The sequence below is a fragment of the Dermacentor albipictus genome, chromosome 1, assembly GCF_038994185.2.
Source record: "Dermacentor albipictus isolate Rhodes 1998 colony chromosome 1, USDA_Dalb.pri_finalv2, whole genome shotgun sequence".
In the NCBI taxonomy this organism is placed as follows: Eukaryota; Metazoa; Arthropoda; class Arachnida; order Ixodida; family Ixodidae; genus Dermacentor; species Dermacentor albipictus.
Genome location: NC_091821.1, coordinates 487,785,550 through 487,809,105, shown reverse-complemented (window position 1 = coordinate 487,809,105; position 23,556 = coordinate 487,785,550). Strand labels below are relative to the sequence as shown.

The 23,556-nt window shown below is 47.7% G+C and overlaps 1 protein-coding gene across 2 annotated transcripts in view; it reads left to right on the top strand.

Annotated features, from left to right (window-relative positions):
- The first annotated feature begins 16,328 nt into the window (after positions 1-16,328).
- The window catches only part of LOC135912700 (probable thiopurine S-methyltransferase), a 43,658-nt gene continuing 36,430 nt past the window's right edge, over positions 16,329-23,556 (top strand). Inside the window, exons 1-2 of one of the 2 annotated variants that reach the window (XM_065445219.1) lie at positions 16,329-16,474; positions 16,896-16,997. In XM_065445219.1, the coding sequence (XP_065301291.1) occupies positions 16,900-16,997 (98 nt within the window). In that variant the 5' untranslated portion in view covers positions 16,329-16,474; positions 16,896-16,899. Of the gene's footprint in view, positions 16,475-16,612; positions 16,636-16,895; positions 16,998-23,556 lie in introns of those variants that run through there. The other variant, XM_065445224.1, reaches the window with a different exon arrangement.

The following is a 23,556-nucleotide window of genomic DNA, read 5'->3' as shown; positions in this document are numbered from 1 at the left end:
GGAACGCCATATCATTCAGATACCCCTGATGCTTTTCATGCTTTCCGGCAACTGCACTTATGTAACCGTAACGTTCACCGGGAAACGCTGGCGGTGAACGATACGAAATTCTCGCTGATTTAATTGTTTATTTTCATTTTGCTGTTTATCGAAATAGTGTTTGTGTAAGTTTTCTGACGCCTGCCATACGCGAATATGCTTTGCTTGTACGTGAGCCACGTACACTGCACTGTGTATTTCCTGTTTATTTTTGTTGTTTCTTCCCTGTTGCAACTACCGTTATGCCAACGTGTGGGTAAGGTGGCCTGGTGCTCTCAAGCTGTTTAAACAGCTTTTACTGCTGGTCTCCCGCAGGATTGTTGCAAATAAATTCAATTGAATTCAAGTGTTTTTGCCGAAGTGATGTCTGACGCTGGACGTGAGACACCGGCGCCGAATTTTCTGCGACACGGGGCCCTTAACGCTATCGTGTTAAAAAGGAAGTAAAGCTTCGAGTCAGGAGCATGCATATCGAAGTTAAGAGCTATTCGGATCTACCTTACGTATAGTGCAGTAACCAGAATGCCCCGGTCGGGAATTCCGAGTCTTCCCTTATTCTTGCGCAACTTGAGCACCGCCGAGCCACACAGCTAGTGGTCCCTTTCCAAAGAAAACGGAAGACGACTTTCACCAAGATAAGTTTCCCAGAAAACGCAAAGGCATCCCCAATAAGTCTCTGCGATGTCGGCATCAGGACATTCGTATATCCTACGGATGTCCTGCACTAATCCTAAAGGGCTCCTGATCAAGCCCATTTATCCGTCTCACTGAGAACAGAAAATTGGAGAACCATCTTCGGATGATGCAAGGACGTATTCCAAGGCACTACTGTCTGACACTTCCACGTGGCTTCCAGAAAGTACTGCACAATTTGCGTCACGAATACAAATCATTACAAAAAAGCTTTGGGGACAACAGCTAGCAAACGGATAGAACCACCATAACATTCGAGAAACTGCTGATACATGCAGGCGCGTCGTGCATCGAGGGAAAAGGTTTAACATTTGCTACCCGGTGAAAAGCAGTGATCGCAGGAAGATGAAGTGAACAAACGACGAGCGATACTCTGGCGCCATCTCGTAGCGATTGTCGCCGAACACGTCTTGCGTGGCACTACTATTTTCTTCTCATGCTTTCTTTCTCGCACTGTCTTCGCTGCCGCCGCATTGCATGCCCCGTTGCACCCCGCGTTGGTCTTTCATCCTTCACTGTTTCGTCGTTCGCTCGGCTACACCGACCCTCATCATAGTAACAGGCGCCTGAGAGCTGTGCTCTAAAAGAAGTTCAGTATTACGTATGCAGCTCCGCGTATGTACTTACAATAGCATAGTTTTCAAAATCTGCAATAATAATAATGTAATAACAATAGCTATAGTAATAAAATCAGTAATTATAATGCCTAAAGCGAAATATTCTACAAATGTTTTTTCTGCAGTGTGCCATTTGCATTTCGTTTTCGACAAAACTCAATTTTGTTCGGGGAAGCTTCATCATCAGCAGCCTATCTTCTGTCCACTGCAGGTCGAAGGCCTCCCTGCAATCTTCAATTACCACTGTCCTGCGCCAACTGATTGCAACTTGCGCCTGTGAATTTCCTAACTTCATCACCCATGCTAATTTTCTGCCGTCCTTGACTGCGCTTCCCTCCTCTTGGCACTCATTCAGTAACTGATGGTCACCTGTTATCTATTATACATATCACATGGCCTACTCAGCTTCATTTTTTCTCCTAATGTCAATCATAATATCGGCTATCCCCGTTTGTTCTCTGATCCACACCGCTTGCTTCCTGTCTCTTAAAGTTACGCCTAACATGCTTCGTTCCATCGCTCTTTGCGTGGTCCTTAACTTGTTCTCGACCTTCTTTGTCAACCTTCAAGTTTCTGCGCCATATCTTGGCACCGGTAGAATGCATTGATTGTATACTTTCTTTTTCAATGATAGTGGTAAGGTTCCAGTCAGGATATGGGAATTTCTGCCGTATGCACTCACGAAGCACGAGTGCATGAGGCAAACATGAAGCTCCCAAATAAACACACCTGGAAGCAACGTCCTAAGGATAACCTGCTGAGGAAGTTGCTCGCATATACGTCAAGTTAGGTTCGCGATATCCAGCAGTAGATGTGTGTAAAGCTCTTCGTGGGCATGGTGCTATGGACGTCCCATAGAAAGCTAGGTCATTCGGATCATTCGGATCGGGATGTATTGTGTTGTCTGGGTTGGTGGTATACATGCTACATACGCAAGAAAGGAAAACAGAAGCGACCATACAATTGTCTCTCGAGCTGTCAATGGGCAAGACAACGCACTGAATGCCTGAATCATGGTTTCAAGCTTCTCAGCTTGGTGCTAGTTCTCAGTTCACAAGCCGCCTGGATCAAATTGGAAACCTATAGAATTCGCCACCGCGTTTTCACGACATGAATGGGCTGCGGACTGGATGTAGTAGAGTTCAAGCACATGGCTTAACTTTTCGACGTATTCAACCTCGTACCTCTTGCTCTGCAGTAACGGTCCTTGACATCCAAGACAGTGCAAACTGATGCCTCGTCCGGGACGACAATGGACAAGTCATCTGCGAAGTCAGGCGAAGAAAGCAATAAGAGGGGAACCTGGAAGAAGTAGGAACCTACCAATTCTACTGTCACAGGAGAGCCTCTGCAGGAGCGGCTCGGAAGGGAGTACGTAGAGGGCCGGCGACAGAGTGTCCCCATGCCGTACACTATGACACACAATTAAAGTCTCCGAGACGCGATTCTATATGAGGACAGCAGAAGTAGGCCGAGAATATAAAGGTGGGACAATTCGCTGAAAACCCACACTAAAACGAGCCTCATCCAAAACCCGGAACAGATACCTGTGGCTAAAAATATTGAAAGCCTTCTGATCGAAGGAGCAGAGAATACCCGAAGTTTCCTGGAATTCAGCCTCAGGAGAACGTCCCTTACTGCCAAACCGGGAAGCTGAGTGGAACATCCCTAGACGCAACATGCCTGATACGGGTCTAAAACAGTGCTAAGCACAGATGTGTGTCGCATACACAGGCACTATTTTATGAGGTTGTAATCGCAGTTCAGAAGTGTTATTGCGCGTATGCTCTTACATCGGTGCTTCTCAACTCATTCTTACAAAACAAAAAAGTGATTGGCCTTTGCCTTAGAGACGCTGACAGAGTCCGCTCACTGAGCATCACATAATTTCACTAATTATTTGAACTGCTTCCATAACAGTTTCCAAAATTTAACATAAAATTTAACGGCTAAGCAATCGGATCCTGGATTGCGATTATGCTTCATAGACTTCAAAGCCGAAAAGACCTCGTCCTCAACTATGGATGAGTCGCAAACTTCCGGCGACTCAGCTGGTGAAACATGAAAAAAAAAACGGCTGGAGTGACAGCTGGCTCAGCGAAAGAAGTCTTATAGAACTGCTTCACTAGCTTCGGAACTCCATATGGGGAATCGACTACGCCACCACTGCTTGAATCTACGAGGTAAGAAAAAGTTGCGCTCTTTCTCGAAAGGTGCCTACGGAGTATATTTCTGCTACACCACGCTTACATTTCCCACCGCTCTGCTTCGGTTATAGCTCTCATCCGTCCCAGCGTCGCTGTAGGAGAATTCGATTGGCCAGCTCCGACCTCGAGGATCAGCAACGGCTGAGTGTAAGGGCCCAGGACGTGGCCCGAGCTCAAGGCGTTCTGGAATGAGGGCGCCTCGCCAAAGCTGCATTCACCCAATAAAATGTTTATTCTCTCTCTCTATAGGAGAATTCGAAGTTCCTGTCTAAGTGAGGACAGGGCTGGAGCGACCTCAGGCCCGCAAGACAGTGGTTTAGAGAGCAGGAGGATCGTGTCAGAGGCGATGTTAATCTCCTAGCGCTGTTGTCCTCGAGTGCCAGGAACGCGTCGGCCGTAGACGCAGACTCGGACCGCAAGAAATATCTGAGCATTACCGTCTTTATCACCATTACCGGTGTCGCAACTCGCTCGTGGAGTTGTGAAAACATCGTCTTCCACGGAACTTACGGACCGCTGGCGCTGAAAAAGGCACAGTAAACCCTGTCTCAGTGCCAAAAATGACAGTAGAGTATATGGTGCCCAGTATCTGCCTTTTCAACGTCGCTGTTAGAAATGACAAATTAAACTTCAGTGTACTAGAAGTTACAACTTGAGTGATACTGTGAACAAACATTATGAAGAAATCGGAAGCAATATTTTTGTAACTTGTTTGGGCATTAACTAACGCATGTAATGCGGTCCCGTACGAAGGGTGGGGGGCCAGAAACCGCATTTTCTGAAGTTTTGACTTCTTGCGCGGATGTTGTCGTTTCATTCTCGCTCCATTTTTGCTTTGAGTTTCCAGACAGACAGACAGAAGGTAGCCGACAACGGGAGCTCAAAGCATTTCATCCTTAATATACGCCATCGGGAGCACACCTGCTTTAGCAAAGCAAACATTTCTATGCCCACTTTCTTAGTCATTAGGAAGGCGGAAAAGGGGAAAAGTATCGCCTTCTCGCAAAAGAACTTCTTTTACGTGTTTGCCCTTAATATACGCCATCGGGAGCACACCTGCTTTAGCAAAGCAAACATTTCTATGCCCACTTTCTTAGTCATTAGGAAGGCGGAAAAGGGGAAAAGTATCGCCTTCTCGCAAAAGAACTTCTTTTACGTGTTTGCCCTTAATATACGCCATCGGGAGCACACCTGCTTTAGCAAAGCAAACATTTCTATGCCCACTTTCTTAGTCATTAGGAAGGCGGAAAAGGGGAAAAGTATCGCCTTCTCGCAAAAGAACTTCTTTTACGTGTTTGCCCTTAATATACGCCATCGGGAGCACACCTTCTTTAGCAAAGCACACATTTCTATGCCCACTTTCCTAGCCATTAGGAAGGCGGAAAATGGGAAAAATATCGTCTTCTCGCAAAATATCTTTTTTACGGGTTTGCCCGATTCAAAATATCCCCTGAGAGAAATGTAAGGAATCTTTACTTGGGGAATCTTACCTCCGTAATCTTACGTCTCTTGCGCCTCAAAATAGGCGTTCGCGTAAATTCCAAGGAGGACGGAGCGCTCTGCTTCATTGGCCTCCTAAATTTCCGTCCAAAGGGGTTTATAGGGGGCGATACAGAGTGTAACATAGAAACGCGAGTTTTTCTCCTCTTCTCCCGTCTTTCTTGGTGGTGTGATGTTCTTGCCGCGCGTGCCGCTGGGTTACCTGCAACATCAACAGATGGCGCTCGCATCCGTGCACCGGCGCCGCCGCGGACCGGGATGCGCAGTTTGTGCCCATGGCACGTGTTGTGCTTGCTTTCCTACGTGACAAAAACACAGGTGCTGGGCTGTGGAGGTCACGTGCTGGGCTGTGATAGTGTAAACATTACAATCGTCCATAGCCTGAAGAGAGCGCTTGGAGCTGGCGTCTCAGCAGCGTGCTAGTCACGTATGCGGAAGGAGCACGTAAACAGGCGTCAGAAAAATTGCTTAAACGCATACAATCAACGTCGAGGACACCGAGGCCGGAATAAAGCCTCACTTCGAACAGTATCTCGCCACGCAGCGAAAGTCGAAATTTACACATTGCCCAAATGACGACAAGGCACTCTTTCTCAGTTGCCGAGTAGCTTGCCTCTCCTTTCGAGAGCTAATGGCTGGCATAGGGTGACTTTCTCCTGGTCGTCTTCCCACTGGGCTAGTATGGCAGCGAGGCCATCATTACTCGCATCGGTATGAATTTCAGTGTCGGCTGTCTCATGAAAATGGGCAAGGATTGAAAAGGTTTGCCGGCGTTTCCTTGATTTGTCACAGGCGTCTTGATGCTCGCTTTTCCACATGAAAGGTACGTCTGCTCTCTTTAGTTTTGTTAGAGGCTCCACAATCTTTCAAAAGTTTTCCACAAATCTTCTGTAGTATGCGCATACAACCCAAAATATGTCGCACTGATTTTTTATCTGTGGGGGTCGAGAACCTCGCAACAGCGGCTGTCGTTTCGGGATCTGGCCGAACGCCTTCGGCACTGATGACATGTCGGAGGAACCGAAGTTCATCGAAGCGGAATGGACATCTTACCGGCTTAACTGTCAAGTCTGCTGAGCTAATAGCTTCCAATACTAGCCGCAGTTGCCCTAGATGTTGGTCAAACGCTGAAGAAAATACGACCACACCGTCCAAATACAATAAACACGACTGCCAGTTCAATTTGGTGAGCAGTTCTGTGTCCATCATCCGCTGGAACGTGGCAGGCACGGAACAGAGGCCGAATGGAAGTGCTTTAAATTCGTAGAGGCCATCTGGGGTTACGAATGCTGTCTTTTCAGGGTCCCGCTCATCCACCTCTGTTTGCCAATATCCACTCTTGAGATCCAGGGAGGAGAAAAACTTTGCACATCGGAGCCGATCTAGCGTATCATCGATACGCGAAAGCGCGTATACATCCCGTTTGGTTAGGCTGTTCAATTTACGGTTTTAGCCACAGTATTGAAGTGTTTTTTTTTCTTGATGAGCACTACGGGAGATGCCCATGGTCTGTTGGAACACTGAATAACGTCATCAGAAATCATCTCCACTTGCTTCTTGATGGTTTCCCTTTCGTTTGGTGAAACTCGATACGGGTGCTGGCATACCTGTCTCGTGGCGTCGTCTGTTATAATTATGTGCTTGGCAACAGACGTGCGCCGTAACTTCGAGAAAGTGGAGAAGCAGTAAAAAAAATCCTTTATCAGGCAATATATCTGTTTCTTTTGGGCTTCCGTAAGTCTCGAATTGACGGTAATTGAACCGTCGACACTGCAGGTTCCTGGCAGAGCCGTTGACGTTGTCGTTGGGCTGCATAATTAGGTTGCCACACAGAACTCGTGCAAATAGGTAACAGCTGTTCCTGGTGCGATGTGTTGGAATTCATTTCCGCAATGCTTGAGTACGACATTTGCGCGGTCATTGCTTAAGGAAACAAGACGCTGAACCACGAAATTACTTTTGTTCAAGATGAGCCCTATGTTTTCATCAGCTATACCTTCGCGGTAGTAGAACGTTTCATTCTCCACAATATCCATTACACAGAAGCGTGGCGGCACAGTTACATCATTATCAACGACGCGCAATAGAGCAAGACGTTACTCCTCCGATTGCTCCACAGGTAATGCTTGTTCTGTCGAGAAGGACACAGTAGACTTACGCAGGTTAATTATGGCACCGTTAGCTTGTAGAAAATCCATTCCTAGTATAAGTTGCCTTGAACATTCTGGCATTAGGATGAAGTCATAAACGTAAATGAATCCGCTTAAGCCTTGCGGTGCATCTTCCAAGGGGCGTAATAAGATGGCCGCCTGCCGTGCGTATCTGTGGTACAATCCACTGCAACACAACGTTTTTTAGCTTCTTCGTCATTTTATTGCTAATTACCGAATAATCACCGCCGGTGTCTACTAAAGCATTCAGCTCGCATTCGTCTATTATCAACGGCAAATCTGACATAACCTTTTTGTTAGTGCACCTGTTTACTGGAATTATTTCGTCATCGCACTGGAACCGTGTTCGAGGATCTTTGTGACTGTGGTTATCAGCGGCCTCATCTCCGCGCGTCACTTGCTTCAGTTTTCCTGGTGTGAACTTAGTGAACGACGCCCAGGCAATCTCGAAGACGCGCGTGGACTGGGCGATTGGTAGCGCATAGGTGACGGTGAGCGTGGTTGATGTTGTCGAGGAGTAATGGAGCTTTGACGTGTGGTCAAGTATTCTTCGATTCCTGCTGGTTGTTCACCGTTTCCGTGGCTTGGAGCACTTAAGGGAAAACCGCTGAATCCAGCTTCACGATACGAGCAGAAACTTTACAAGGTGACTCGCTTCTCCGCAGTGAAAACACACAGGCTTGTGGTCACGCCAGACAACACTTTTCCAGGGCCTTTGTGCCCCAAAACGAGGTGCACTGCGTTCCGAAGGCTGGTAGGCAGCCATTGGCCCCAGCAGACGAGGTGCGCTGCGTGCTGTCGCGGACAGGGAACGGTCGTCTCAACTGCTGCACTACTGTGTACCGCGGGTTGCCTGAGCACGTCGGCTTACGTTGGGATACGCCGCATCGGCCGTGGCTCGCGCACTGGGCCCCGTATGACCTGCCTCACTTCATACCGAATGACGTCGATAATAGTTAGTGCAGTTGGAGTATTAGGTGTCTGCAACTTGCCAAGCTCTTTTCTCTGATCACTGAGCGGATGAGCTCCCGCAGGGCTTCAAGGCCGTTCGGCACGCCTCCAGAGAAGATATGGGCAGGTGCGCAGCTTGCCTCACGGTTGTATTGCTGAGCCCGCTGTTCCAGCTTCTTTTGGATGGTCGTTCCTTCGGATCTGAGCTCGGTGACCATACACCGCGGCTTGCGGACGACAACTGCGAAGAGCTCTTGCTGTCACAATTAAAGCCAGTTGAAGTTTGCGCATATTGTCCATTCCTCGTTCGACGTCTCTAAACTCTCTAAAGTCTCTAAATACTCTCGCTTTACTCCACGCATGAGTTGGTGCAGCTTCTTATCTTTGTTTGTCTTGGGATCAGCACGCTTGAACAGGTAGGACGTCTCCTCGAAGTACATCGCTACGTTCTCCTTTGTGAGTTGGTTCCTTGCTTGAAGTGCAACTTTCGCCTTTTATGTGCGATCTGTGCTGGCGTATGTAACTAGCAGTTCTCGTCGAAATTCCTCTTAAGAGGACAAAGAGGGTTCGTGGTTTTCACACCAGGTTTTTGCGAAGTCCTCTAACGCAATATATACGTTGCCGAGCTTCTGTCTCTCATTCCACTCATTAAAGCTCGCCACTCTCTCGAAAAGTTTCAACCAGTCTTCGGCATCCTTGAACAAGTCGCCATGGAATGTTGGCGGCTTGCGAGGTTGGCTTACGGCCCGTTGTGCCGGTGTTACCTGATAGTGGCGTGAAGAGGAGAGGGCTGAATTCAGGCGAGTCACCTCGAAGGTGGCGGCTGGCCCGCTGGTGCATAAGTGTCAGTTCCACGGGATCGACTCACTGGTGGTCGGAGCTACGCTGACTTGCGTTCGTGGGGCTTCGATTCACACTCAGCACCTCCACCAGAAATGTAGCGATGTTGAGGAACACAAATTAATAAAACAATGATATTAATTAACTCTTGAAGTGAACTTGTGCCCATAACTCAAAGTCACTACTGTCGTGATAAAGCCCGTCGGTCGCGTTCCAAATTGGCCTCGAACTGTCTTCTACTTTCTCCTCCTACAGTATCTCGTGCGCATGCGAGCCGGGCCCAACCGGCTACTCGTGCCGCGATGATCGTCGCCTGTTGCCAGTGAGCTACACCACGGTACGGCGCACACAGTGTCCAATACGAAGGGATGGGCGCGCTACTTGAATGCGGCCATGTTATATAACATATATATAGCTATACATATATATAGACGTGCCCGGCAAAGTGCACTGCAGTGACCATAGGATGGTAAGAAGTCGAATTCCACTAGACTTGAGGAGGGAACGGTAGAAACTGCTACATAAGAAGCCGATCAATGAATTAGCGGTAACAGGGAAAATAGAGGAATTCCGGATGAAGCTACAGAACAGGTATTCGGCTTTAACTCAGGAAGAGGACCTTAGTGTTGAGACAATGAACGACAGTTTTACGGGCATCATTAAGGAGTGTGCAATAGAAGTCTGTGGTAACTCCGTTAGACAGGACACCAGTAAGCTATCGCAGCAGACGAAAGATCTGATCAAGAAACGCCAATGTATGAAAGCCTCTAACCCTACAGCTAGAATAGAACTGGCAGAACTTTCCAAGTTAATCAACAAGCGTAAGACAGCTGACATAAGGAAGTATAATATGGATAGAATTAAACATGCTCTCAGGAACGGAGGAAGCCTACAAGCAGGGAAGAAGAAACTAGGAATTGTCAACAATCAGATGCATGCGCTAAGAGACGAAGCTGGCAGTATCATTACTAATGTGGATGAGATAGTTCAAGTGGCTGAGGAATTCTATAGAGATTTATACAGTACCAGTGGCACCCACGAGGATAATGGAAGAGAGAATAGCCTAGAGGAACTTGAAATTCCAAAAGTAACGCCGGAAGAAGTAAAGAAAGCCTTGGGAGCTATGCAAAGGGGGAAGACAGCTGGGGAGGATCAGGTAACAGCAGATTTGTTGGAGGATGGTGGGCCAATTGTTCTAGAAAAACTGGCCACCCTGTATACGCAAAGCCTCATGACCTTGAGTGTATCAGAATCTTGGAAGGACGCTAACATAATCCTAATCCATAAGAGGGGGGACGCCAAGGACTTGAAAATTATAGACCGATCAGCTTACTGTCCGTTGCCTACAAAGTATTTACTAAGGTAATTGCAAAGAGAATCAGGAACGCCTTAGACTTCTATCAACCAAAGGACCAGGCAGGATTCCGTAAAGGCTACTCAACAATATACCATATTCACACTATCAATCAGGTGATAGAGAAATGTGCAGAATATAACTAACCCTTATATATAGCTTTCATTAATTACGAGAAAGCGTTTGATTCAGTCGAAGCCTCAGCAGTCATGGATCCATTGCGGAATCAGGGTGTAGACGAGTCGTATGTAAATATACTGAAAGATATCTATAGCGGCTCCACAGCCACCGTAGTCCTCCATAATGAAAGCAACACAATCCCTAGAAAGAAAGGCGTCAGGCAGGGAGATACAATCTCTCTCCAATGCTATTCACAGCGTGTTTACAGAAGCTATTCAGAGACCGGGATTGGGAAGAATTGGGGATAAGAGTTAATGGAGAATACCTTAGTAACTTGCGCTTCGCTGATGATATTGGCTTGCTTAGTAACTCAGGATACCAGCTGCAATGCATGCTTACTGACCTGGAGAGGCAAAGCAGAAGGGTGGGGCAAAAAATTATTCTGCAGAAAACTAAAGTAATGTTTAACAGACTCGGAGGGAACAGCAGTTTACGATAGGTAGCGAGGCACTGGAAGTGGTAAGAGAACACATCTACTTAGGACAGGTAGTGAGTGCTGATCCGGATCATGAGAGTCAAATAATCAGAAGAATAAGAATGGGCTGGGGTGCGTTTGGCAGGTATTTTCAGATCATGAGCAGCAGGTTGCCATTATCCCTCAAGAGAAAAGTCTACACCAGCTGTGTCTTACCAGTACTCACGTACGGGGCAGAAATATATGTAAATGTATATATATACCATCAGCCTGGTTAAATCCACTGCAGGGCAAAGGCCTCGCCTATAGGCTGATGATATATATATATATATATATATATATATATATATATATATATATATATATATATATATTTTAAGGAAATGTTCTCTAGGTCCGGTGCGCAGGTAGTTGAAGAAGCGAAGGCGCACACTTACGACAATTGCATTTTTACTATTTTAACGTTTCGGCTGTGGCACGGCCTTTGTCAGAAAAACAACCGATACAAGTGCGCACCCGCTTTTATGGGCATGCGCACATTGGCATAATCAGCATTACATGCACGTGTACACTTGGAAGCAATTAAAGAAAGAAGTGCAGCAGTAAGTATAACTTAAGCACAATAAATGATATGTATGGAATATCATTATGGTATCACGATGATTGTACATGAAGCTACAGAATTATATTATTTGCGACATGGCAAAACTAGGAACAAATTGATTTGACATGCATTGTCAATTCTGAACAAGAACATACGCATCAAGATATGGCAGAAAGGCACGACATTTTTCCCAAGCTCTCGTTGACACCGGATGACGCAGTGTTAAATTTATGAGTGGGAAAGGATTCTCGTGCTTGTCGATCATGGTGCAAAACTTCTCAATCATGGTGCAAATCGCACCATGACGGAGAATCTGTGTGAAAGAGTGACCCATACACTGTGGGTGAGAGAAAAAGCACGTAACAGTAAGCCGAAAAGGATGGCGACTGGACGGGCATTATCTTCCTACGCGCTCATATTCGTGTTAGTTGGAGATCATGTGACCAAGTGCGCGCATGGGAAGGAGAGCATGCGTTTTCTTCTCTACCCCTGCCGTATCTATGAATGACTGTACGCGGCTGACGGTTACGCGGTCCACGTGCCGTATCTAACCATTGGCAATTATTGGTGGGTGCCAAGATGAAGGGCGAGCAGGGATGGCTGCGAACTTAATGAGCGCTGTCTTCCTTCATGGGCTGCCTTTCTATGCCCCTAGTGTTGCAGATCGCGTAGTTAAGAGCTGGGCAGTTGGAGATCGCTTACTGAGGCCGAGCCGTAGTGGACATAAAAATAGGCAGATTATGATGATGAATCTGATTTTCGGAATTGCGCTGAAACGCGTAGCTGTACGAACCGTTCACCTTCGCTTCCGGCGTTCTTTGTAATGCTATCGTTGTGACAGCGAGCGCGCGTGGTCATCGAGTGGGATATTCGCAGGTTTACATGGCCTGTGCATTACTCTATGCTCGTTATTTGAATTCGTAAGTAAATGGTTACTACAATTTATATGGCCGATATAACTAACGTATAGACTAGTGTAAGGGCCACACTATTTTGTCACGATTTTGACGAGCCTCACATGGGACCGGGCCATTTGGTCTAATCTTTTGAAATCCCCCGTAAAACTCCGCAATCACCTTTTCTCGCCATGTAGTAGGGAGGCGCGAATGTACGCTGTGCGCAAGAATTTGCCGTTTAGTGGGATCGAAACCAGCGCACCGAATGCGATTGCTTCTACCTTACGTTAAAAAAAGAATATTAGCTGTCAAATTGAGGGTGCGGCCCTTACACGGATTTATTCAATCAGAATCTTACTTCGTGTAATTGTCTTATACTTCACTATCACTAGTACTGTTCCACCTTTCCGGAGAAACCGCACTCTCTTTCTTTCGTTGCTGTGAGTCCGAGTATAAGTGCTGCTGCGAATGAATGCTATTGATTCCGATTTTGAATGAAGCCGGTTTGGCCTTATTTCGGTTACTGAGTGAATTATATATAGTTATGACCGCTGCATGCAAGTGGTGATGTTCCCATCCCTAATAAATGTTGTAGATTATCAGAATAGTATTTTTTTCATGAATCGTTAGCATTACCTGCTGGAAAGAGAAGCAACTATGAGATATAGATCACTCTATATACTGCATTTCACACGCCACTGATAAAAGACTGTGCCGAAGGGGTCACTGAAGTGTGCAGGTTTTATTGAGGGTCAAGAAAACACGCAACGTACTTTGAAGTGAGGTGAACATGCTCCAACGTATTCATTTTCTAGGCATAGGCTATCCGTGCCGTGAGACATAATTGTTAGTTGGCTATCTCTTTCTTTTTCAAAATGCAACAAACTTTGTCCTGGGTATATTTTAATGTAGTGGTGTCCCTGTGAGTTGTTCACAGTAGAAATAAAAAAAAAATGTTGAAGTGGAAAATATGAATGAGGTAGCCTACTGTAGCTGTAGGTAGCTTACTGTATAGAAATGCAATCTGGCAGCTGCATAAGCAGCCTTTCAGTGTCATTGAGCGGTAAAGAGTTCGAATATTTACAAGCAAATTTGCGGCACTCGCGCCCGCATGCCAACGTCACGTGATGGCTGTCTAATGATTAGCAAGTGTGATTACGATACTTGTATAAATGTGAGATTTCCCGAAGTAAACCTTAGTTGAAGTTCCGCGCCTGTCCTGTGTGTTCCTTCTTTGTCCCTTGTTTTTGTGCGGTTACATGATGCATACCAATAACGACCACCAACTAGCCCGCTTATCTCTGTTAAACTCAGCTGGTGCTTCCAATGCACTTGTCCTCCTATTGTCCGGATTTGGAGAAATAAAGGGAATGTATGGATTAAAAGCCGTGTACGTCCGCGCCGACAATGATGCAGTAAGCTTGCAGTCCCAATGAAATTTTCAGTAAAAAAGTAGAGGCAACTCAAAAGAAACGCCAAGTGATGTGAGTAGCCAAACTTTGGTACTGACAATTTAGGGGGGAGAAGGACACATCGGCATCGGCGGAGGGAGGGGGGGGGGCTCTCTCTCCCCGGGAAAACTTGAGAGGGGTCTCGGTCCCCGGAGGCTCCCGAACCCCGCCCGTAGGTGGCGCCTATAGCAAAAGCATCGGATCGAGTGCACCACACCTTCCTTTCAAAACTTTCAAAGGTGTTTACAGTGACGTTCGCATATGCCACACTGACTGTTCCACCCGTATCGCTGTTAATGGTAATCTGTCAGAGACGGTATCTATTCTTTCCCTGGTAAAACAGGGTTTTCCTTTATCGCCACTTCTATTTGTCGCTTTATTTAGAGCCATTGTGTACAAGCATTATAAAGTGCAGTGATATTGGTGGTTTTACCATTTTGGGCTGCAAACTTAAAGTATACGCTTACGCTGAGAATCTGGTGTTTTTATGCTCAGACAAACCGAGTATTGGTAAAGTACTATCATTAACTGAAAATTTTGATATCTATTCTGGGGCCACGATAAACTGATCAATGAGATCAGGTTTTTCGCTTGGTTTATGGGGATGTTCACAGGTCTGGGGCTCACTATGCTGGTATAGAGTGGAAAGCGTAGCACCTGAATAACTTCATGTTGCTTTTGATTCGTAACAGCTTAGGGCACATTACCGCCGAGAACCTGTACTGCCACTTCAACGCTATGCGGGTACTTTTACTTCACACTGCCTTTCTGTATATCGTAGTGCGGCTTATAACTTGTTCCTAGCTACAAAAAAACTTTATTTGTACTGCATATTCTTCCTTGAGCCAGGACTTAATTTAACGTTTTGACAGACTATTCGCAACTTTTGTGGGCTATGCTACCCGTGAGCCTATGAGGTGAGATAATATCTTTGGGCCCGCTTGTGCTGACGGACTAGGTCTGGTGCATATATTTATGTGACAGATAGTCTGTCGTTCCTTCCTTTTTCGTTATATATGTCACACCCAGTATTACGATAGCGCCTACAACTTAATTTAGTCGATGCTTTATCCAACCTGCTAGTTTCATCCCAATAGTCTCGACACCCTTGCATGTGGGCTTATACGTATGGAGTATATTTCGATGTGCACTTCTTGGTTTGGTTCTCTAGTGAATGTCTCTATGCAGTGTGGAGAAAACAAATGTAAACAGATTGAATATCAGTGGTTCTCCCACGTCCCCTTCATCGTCCTATATATTAGGCCAGAACCACACGTACACTCCTCTCGTGCCAACACCAAATAGCACTTTCAAATGATAGCAACGTGTTGATTGTTACAATATTTACCACACTATGGTACGTGCATACCCACAACGGGGGTTTGACGAAGAATCGGCCAATGCTAGTTAGTTCTCTGAGATGATTGTCGCGTGTTGGTGAATATTATGATTTCCATACTACGGCACGTAACCAAAACGTGTGACTGGCCAAGAAGTGGTCGGTGCATTGAAAGTAAATATGAAGCAGTAAAGAAATACAAGTCTATATAAGGTTTGTACCATTGCGTAGCCAGTGTACGCGAAGCCACATGCGCGTGCCAGTTTCCTTCACACCAAAGACGCAGGAATGAAATGGGCTTATTTACAGCATTTGATTACCTGCTTCACGAAAACTTTGCTTCACATATATCCCAACAGGTGCGTTGGATCTGCACAATTCTGTTTGATCCGATGAGCGATGGGAGTCTCAAATATTAACTTTGCAGAGGGCACAGAAGCTGGTCTGCTCTGCTAATATGAGTGAAATCATTTCAATACATTATCCTAGCTTTCTTGAGCTAATTAGCATAGCTTAAACAAAGAATGGCTCGTTACCTAAATGATAACAGATTGTTGAACTCTAGTCATCTTTTGAGCAGAGTTCAAATAGATGCAAGGTCGTGGAAGCTCACTATGCACACCGCAGCCGAAGGCCGCAGTGCTCGATCTTGCTTGCATTTCTGAACCTATAGACTATACCAATCATGCGTTCGGGGTATCTGGCTATGCCACACGTATATGTCACGTGAGCGAAGAGCATCGCTCTAATTGCAGAATTTTCCATCTGCATGATTTGCAGATAAGTGCTTTCAGGCATAGCAGTTGCGCGCACACGGAGACATAAGAAATCGCAAATGGCCCCTGCCGTTGCGAGATCGGCAGTTAAATCTGTAACTGCGACAGGCCCCAATTTATGCCCAATGACGTACTTAAATTTGCGCCGCCAGAGAGCGGCGCAAATTTGAGGTCAACAAAAGCGCTTGTGATCTCTGTGCGGCCAGCGATAAGAAGCGCCGGCCTTGTGCTTCAAACAAAAGTGCGCTCCGTTGTCAGGAGTCGACAACCTTGGTTCGGCCTTCGTCAAGATATCTGCACGATGCGCCGTAAAAAACGGTTGTAATGCGAGGCGAGGTCAACCGGTGCATCATGGAGATATGGCATTCTCGTTCACGGAGGGACACAACGACAGTCATCGCACAGCTCGTCTCTAGCACGCAGCCCACAGGAGAGGAGCAGGTGCGTTTCAAAACTTTTTGTCAACTTAGGTAGCGCACATCGTGATTTTATAGCTTGCACATAACCTAATTTTATGGGAAGCGCAGACTAGCACAGGCAGAAGTGGCAGGCGGAGAAAAGGCACTTGTAGAGTGTGAAGCGAGTGGACGCAAGTAGCGAAAGTGTGCTTTTTTTTAACAGAGGAAGGACGGGAACTTTCATGTAATCAGTGCTTGTTGTGAGTGTAGAGCTCGCATGTGCGTAGGAACTATTGTAATATTTAGCTGTCTACGTATGAGACACCACTACCAGTATGACCGCAATGCAGATGATGCAGCAAATGTAATGGTCGTGGTGTATCAGGCTTGCGGACAGCGCAGCCAAACTCTGCGGAGGACCGAGTACAAGTTACCGAAACGTTTTGGTGTCCCATCTTTCGCAGCGACATGCCGAACACTGGTCACGCTGAGGAGCCATTACGCGACTATTGGTCGCGACGGTGGAGCACGAAAGACTCGCCTTGGACTCGACACGGTATCCACGCGTGAGTGAGAAGCCAGCATTCGTATGTAGCTTGTCTCTCGCTGCGAAAGCGACACGCGCAGGGCATCCAGTGAAGCAGAGCGTACGCATGACTTGACATGACATGACATGACATGACATGACATGACATGACAAGAACTTTATTTGAGTCTTGAGGGACTGAGATCTTGGGGCGCTAAAACCGAAGGCTCCCGAAGATCAAATTGGTGGGGCCACCCACGATGGGACCGGAAGATGAAGTTCCGCCGCAATGTCGTGGGCGCTCTGGACAGCCTGGAGTTGCATGTGGAGATTGCTGCTTTTGAGAGATCCCTGCCATTCTTCGTTCGGGATGGGTGCAGAGGCGTTAAAGGCTGGGCACAGCTAGAGCATGTGTTCAAAAGAGCATGAGTCGTGACCACATTCGGGGCACAACTGTGAGTGGGCAGGATATATCCTGTTAAGAGACCGAGGAGTGGGATACGAACGGGTTTGCAGAAGTCTGAGTGTGCTAGCCTGAGATTTGTTCAATTTAAGGTGAGGGGGTGGAAATGTCCTCCTGCCCAGTCGATAATGGTAAACAATTTCGTGGAAAGTGCATAATGGATCTTTGTGGATGTTGACCTCGTTACAAGCCTGGCTACCCGCAACAGCGCGGCACGTGAAATCGCGCGCTCTCCGGTGGGCCTGCTCGTTAGGATTACACCCAAGCGGGTTAATTGAGCTATCTAGATGGGCTGGGAACCACGAGATGTGGTGTCCTCCTTGGCTGCTCTCCCTAGTCCTTTGAAGTGTTTTAAGCAAAATACTGTTCGCCTGTTGAGATACGAGAGCGGACGAGAAGGATCTAACCGCCGTGCGCGAGTCCGAGAAGATGATAGCAGGAACTTTTGAGCTGTGAAAAGCCAGAGCGATCGCCGCTTCCTCCGCCACATGAGCAAACTTCGTATAAACAGAGGCTGCATTGACCAGGTTGCCTGCAGCGTCTACCACCGAGACAGCGAATTTATCCCCACGGTCATATCTGGCAGCATCGATAAAGAGGGCATCTAGTTTCTGCTGATTTATCTTTTTAAAGATGTACTTGGCTTTCGCTAATCTCCTACCCTCGTTATGCACTGGGTGGATGTCTCGCGGAACGGGCTCAACCATGATGCGAGTTCTGGTTTCCCGGGTCAAGCTAACTTTGGTCGTCGGTTCATGTGTTGGTTGGATTCCCGCTTCTTCTAAAATCTTGATCCCTGGCTTAGTGGATGAAAGTCTCATTACTTGACCCGCTGTGTGAGCTGCTATTAGCTCATCCATGGTGTTATGGAGTCCTAGCTCCAGCAGCTTCTCAGTGCTTGTGGACTGCGGAAGGTCGAGCACGCGCTTGAGGCCGGTTCTGATTAGGTAATCGAGCTTGGCCTTTTCCGCTTCACCCCAATTAAGGTATGGCGCAATGTAGATAACATGACTCAGGAAGAATGCTTGATAAGCTCTGAGCAAATTGTCCTCTTTGAGACCGCGTCTTCGATTTGAGACGCGGGCTACAAGTCTTAGGACATTACTAGCCTGTCCAGTGAGCCTGCTGAGGGCCGTCGAGTTACAGCCCTTGGCATCAATGAGGAGACCTAGAATTTTGACAGAGTCCATCCTCGGTATGGGATGCCCATTTTTAGCTCGAATTTCTATCGGCAGAGTTTCCAGAGGCGCAAGGTTTCTGACCCCCTGTCTGGACTGGCGGTATAACAATAGCTCTGATTTAGCGGGGGAGAGTTCAAGGCCCGTGTTTGAAAGAAAGTCTTCAGTAGCTTCCAACGCGCTTTGTAGCGAGGGTTCGAGCATGGCTGGCGACCCACCCGGTGGCCAGATTGTGATATAATCCGCATAAATGGCGCTACCAACGCTTGGGATTGCAGCGAGGCGAGTGGAGAGCTTGTGCATGGCTATATTAAATAAGAGTGGGGACAGGACCGAGCCCTGCGGGGTGCCGCAGGTGCCTAGTTCGTAGGATCCTCCTGTGACCACGCTTAATCGGAGGTGTGCCTTGCGATCCGCGAGGAAAGATCTAGTGTAATCATGAAACCGCTGGCCCAGGTTGAGAGACGAAATCTCCGTCAGTATGTGTTTTTGCGCGACCCTGTCGAAGGCCTTGGAGAGGCCCAGTGCGAGGATCCCTCTCACGTCGCGAGTAGGGTTATCAAAGATTGCTTTCTTAAGCAAAAGCATAGCGTCCTGTGTGGACAACGCCTATCTAAAGCCAATTAGGTTGTGTCTAAAGAGCTCCTTGTTTTCAATACATTCAGTTATCCTGTTATGTATCGCGTGCTCCGCAACCTTGACGATGCATGATGTGAGGGAAATAGGCAGCAGACTATTTTTGCGTGGGGGCTTTCCTGGGTTGGGTATGAGTACCACTTTTGCGGTACGCCATTCTATCGGGACCTGTCCACTTTTCCATACCTCATTTATTTTGGCCGTGACTATCTCGATTGCCCTATCATCTAGGTTCCTGAGGAGTTTGCTCGTGATTCCATCAGGTACCGGGGCTGACCTGCCGTTTAGATTGGAGAGAACGCGTCTGATCTCTGACACGGTGAGAGGTTCGTCTAGATCAGGTGCTGAGAATCCCAAGTAGATCACACGCTCTACCGGGTGATCCGCGTCTTTAGCGAGGGGGAGATAAGTATGAGCTAAGTTGTTGGCTAATTCCATGTCGGTGAGACCGATTGCAATTTGCTTCTTAATGAGCCTATCCGTTGCAAGGTTAAGGGTGTCCTTAGGCTGTTTATTGTTGAGGAGACTTTTCAATAAGCTCCATTTTCTACCTCTTCGCACACGCCCGTCTGTTTCGGTACACGTCTCATCTCATTGCTGCCGGGCGAGCTGGGCCGAATAAGCTTCAATCTCCTTGTTAAGAAGCGCGATTTTGGATATTAGTCTGCGATTAAGCTTTTGGGTCTTCCACCTGGCTGAGAGGGCGTGTTTGGCCTCCAGAAGGTAAGCGAGTCTCGAGTCCATATTAGGAAATTCAAGATCCATAATGATTTCTTTGGTTGCTCCTTTAACTGCCAAGTTCAGATTCTCCAGCAGATCTGCATCTGCATCTGCAGATCTGCGGGACTGTGTCATTTCTCATTTTTCGAAAAAGGCCCCAGTCCACATAGTCACATCTCGCGGGCGGTCTGGGTTGGACACGCAACAGAATTTCAAGTATCTAATGGTCACTGCCTAGCCCCTCCTGGAGGTTGTCCCACGTGCCTTCGATACCTCGGAGGAAGGTGAGATCGGAGGTCGTATCTCGACTGACCGAATTACCGGATCTGGTGGGGAGCCTTGGGTCCGTGACGAGTATTAAGCCGAGCTCTGCAGCGTTGAAGGCCAAGTTCGTTCCTTTTGCACTTTTGTAACCGTACCACCATACCGTATTGCGCGCGTTAAAGTCACCCGCGACAACGAGAGGCGCGCTTCTCGCCGCCCTAGACGTGGTGCCTAGTAATGTTTTGCAGTCTCTTTTCCTGTCCGATGGTGCTCTGTACACGTTGAGAATGAAAATGTTAGAATTGATTGTTCTGTTGGGTACGATCTCTATTAACTGGGCCTCGAGGCCCGCTTTGTACACGCGGACCCCGTGCTCAACGAAAGAGATGTTCTTTCTGATTAAGGTAGCAATACCTCGGCCCTTTTCTCTCCTGTATGCTATCGTGCGGTACCCCGAGAGTGAAATTTCTGCTGTACATAGCGTTTCCTGTAACAATATAACTTGCGGCTTGTACCCAGTAGACCTGTTAGGCTGTCCTAATGGGGCCTTGCGCCTCTGGAAATGTGCGCAGTTCTACTGCCAGATTTTCAGATTGTTGCTATTTGTGTTCGCCAATGTGCCTACTGAGAATGGTCAAGTAGCCCTTTAGCCCTACTTTCGGGGTTCGGGTTCGCCTGATTCTGCACTGTCGACACCATAAGCCTGCCTTTGGCTTGGACCTTGGGTCTCTCTAGTTGAGTTAATCTCATCTCCATCCCGGAGAGCATTTCCATCATGCGTCCTAAGGTCTTTTCTATGGTAGCTAGCTTGTCTCTGCTGTTTATTTTGGCCGGAGGATCGGTGGCGGCAGCTGTGGCTTCGCTCGGCTCGGCTCGGCCATCTCATCCTCCTCTTCCGTCTCGCTCAATGGTTTTGGGTTGGGAGCTTTACGCTTGGATTAGCCAGCAAGCGGGCCTAGAAGAGCTTTAATTTTATCCTCATCGCGGTTCGAGATTTGCCCTCTAATGCTATTTAAGGCCTCCTTAAGTTCTGCAAGTTCGCGTCTGAGCTGTTGGTTTTCCGCCTCAAGTGATTGGATTCGGGGATCCTTCACTTGCTCTGACTGTGCCTCACCACTTGCTCCTTTGGCCGTCGTAGTCTCCTTTCCCATCGACGGCGCTGTGCTGGAGCCCTTGACTTTGTCGGCCCACGTGGCCCGCTTCGCGGGCTGGGAGTGAGACCGGGACCGAGATCTCCATCTGGATGCGCTGGTTTTCCCGCCTTGCCTTGAGCCGGTTCGCCTCCGGGAGCGAGAGCGCCCCCTCGATTGTGAGCGGGCTCGCAGGGTGGAGCCACCATGTGCTGCCGCAGGTGTCACCGAGCTCTGTGCGTAGGAGATCATGATGTATTCGCCGCTGTCCATCTGTACTCTTCGCTCCATTTGTCGTCGCCTTCGACGCCGACGCCTAACGATATGTGGGATCTGGTAGCGTTGTTTGCATGTCCTACCCTCGGTGATATGGGGGCTGCCGCATGCTTCACATTTGGGTGTGCATTGGTGTTCCTCCTCTTGCGACTCTGAAGACTTCATTTTACCACAGCCACGGCACTTGTTCTTTTCCTCTTCGCTACTGGGGCACACGTAGGCTCTGTGACCCACGTGACCACACGCGTAGCATACATCCACGTGCCGTTTGTACAGAAAGCATGGAACGAGGGTGGCTCCACACATGACCGTGTTCGTCAAAGAGTAAACAACTACTTGCGTGTTCTTAATTGTTCTGACTTCTAATGCCGTAGGATTTCTTAGGTTCAGAATCATCCTCCTAAGGGCTGCTTCGTCAAATGAAGGGTCGATGTCTCTTATTACACGTGTCATCAGGCTCAGAAATATAGGCTGACACCTCAAAGGCGCCGAGTTTAGTATGTATCTTGCTGATTTTTGCCATGCCCTCGAGTTTTGATCGTGAGGGGTAGAGATAATCAAAATGATCTGCATCTTGTTTGGGCACACGGCGTCCTCGGCAGTCTGCTGTTCCATCAAGGCCGCCGCCATGGCCAGGGCTTGGGCGAGGAGTATGATATCCGTTTTGAAAACGTCGAGGCCTCCCTTGGGGCGCACGATGACCTTGATTTTATCTTTGGGTAATTTAGGTACCTCGAGGCTGCCATTACCTGCTTCATGAACCTTTTGGCCGGCGAGTTGGCCGTGCGGCTGCCAGCCGGCATATTCTTGGCGACACGTAGCCCGTTATATGACGGCGAACTCGTTGGTTGTTTTCGCTTGCTGCCGATGGCGGTGGTCCATCCCGCTTCATCGAGCTCCTCCGGGGCGATTTCCATCCCTTCGACAACTATGGTCCCGGGCATGGTTTTTGTTGGTCCGTAGTTCGCTTAGAACGATGGTCGTCCGCGCCGGCAACCGGGTTAGGCCTACGCCATCTCGTGCTACTACGCCGTAAGTAGGCGTAGCCCGTTGGGGTTGGCGCTCTCGCGGCGTGGTCGGAGATTCAAGATGTCATAAAATGGTGAGAAGTCCATCCACCGATAAGAGTCCACTATCTGCATTCCTCGGAACTTTCCGCTTCATAAAAGGTATAGTTTCCATGGGTCGGCTTCGCAAAACAGGAGAAAGCCTTGAAAAATTGGAGCCGATGTGGGTACGTCCGCACTACTCCGCAGTCGTCGCACATTTCAGTAGCGCGGAGTCAAATTATCTCAGCGCCACCACCTTGCGTTTGAGCGTTTCCTCGATTACCTCCATTTTTGGTACGAAATAGTTTCAGAGAGTGGCCCATTACGCAAGTTAGCTGCCACTTGAAAGCACGAGTTTGTCAACGTGTATTCGTTGGTGGTTCTCGATAAACTGTCGCAAGATAAGCGTTACTTGCTGAGTGGTAATTCTTCAGACAATGGCGCTCGAAACTGATCACTGCAAAAACACTCAGGATGACGGTATCACTTTCCGCGCCAGTACCCACAGCGGAAATAAATCACAGTGATTTGATACCACGTGCACAGCTCTTACAGTGACAAAAACAACCCGATGAAAACTGACAGCTTGAGTCGAAGGTATACGTTCCATAGAAATGGAAGACATCACACCAATTTCGCAGGGCAAATTTAGAGAGTGGAAGTCAGCGTAGGCAGAAAAAATTCAGAGATTACTGTGGGTCGCCCAAAAACAAACGGTACATAAAAGGTCGAAAACAATTTAAATCGCTATGACCGGGAAAATAAAGAGTTTGAGCGCAAAAATTTCGGAGTTATAGCTGGATCTATCTACAAACTAATGTGGGGAACAAAAATTGTTTGTGAAATGGCAAAATAGTTAATTGGCCGCGTCAATCAGACCTTT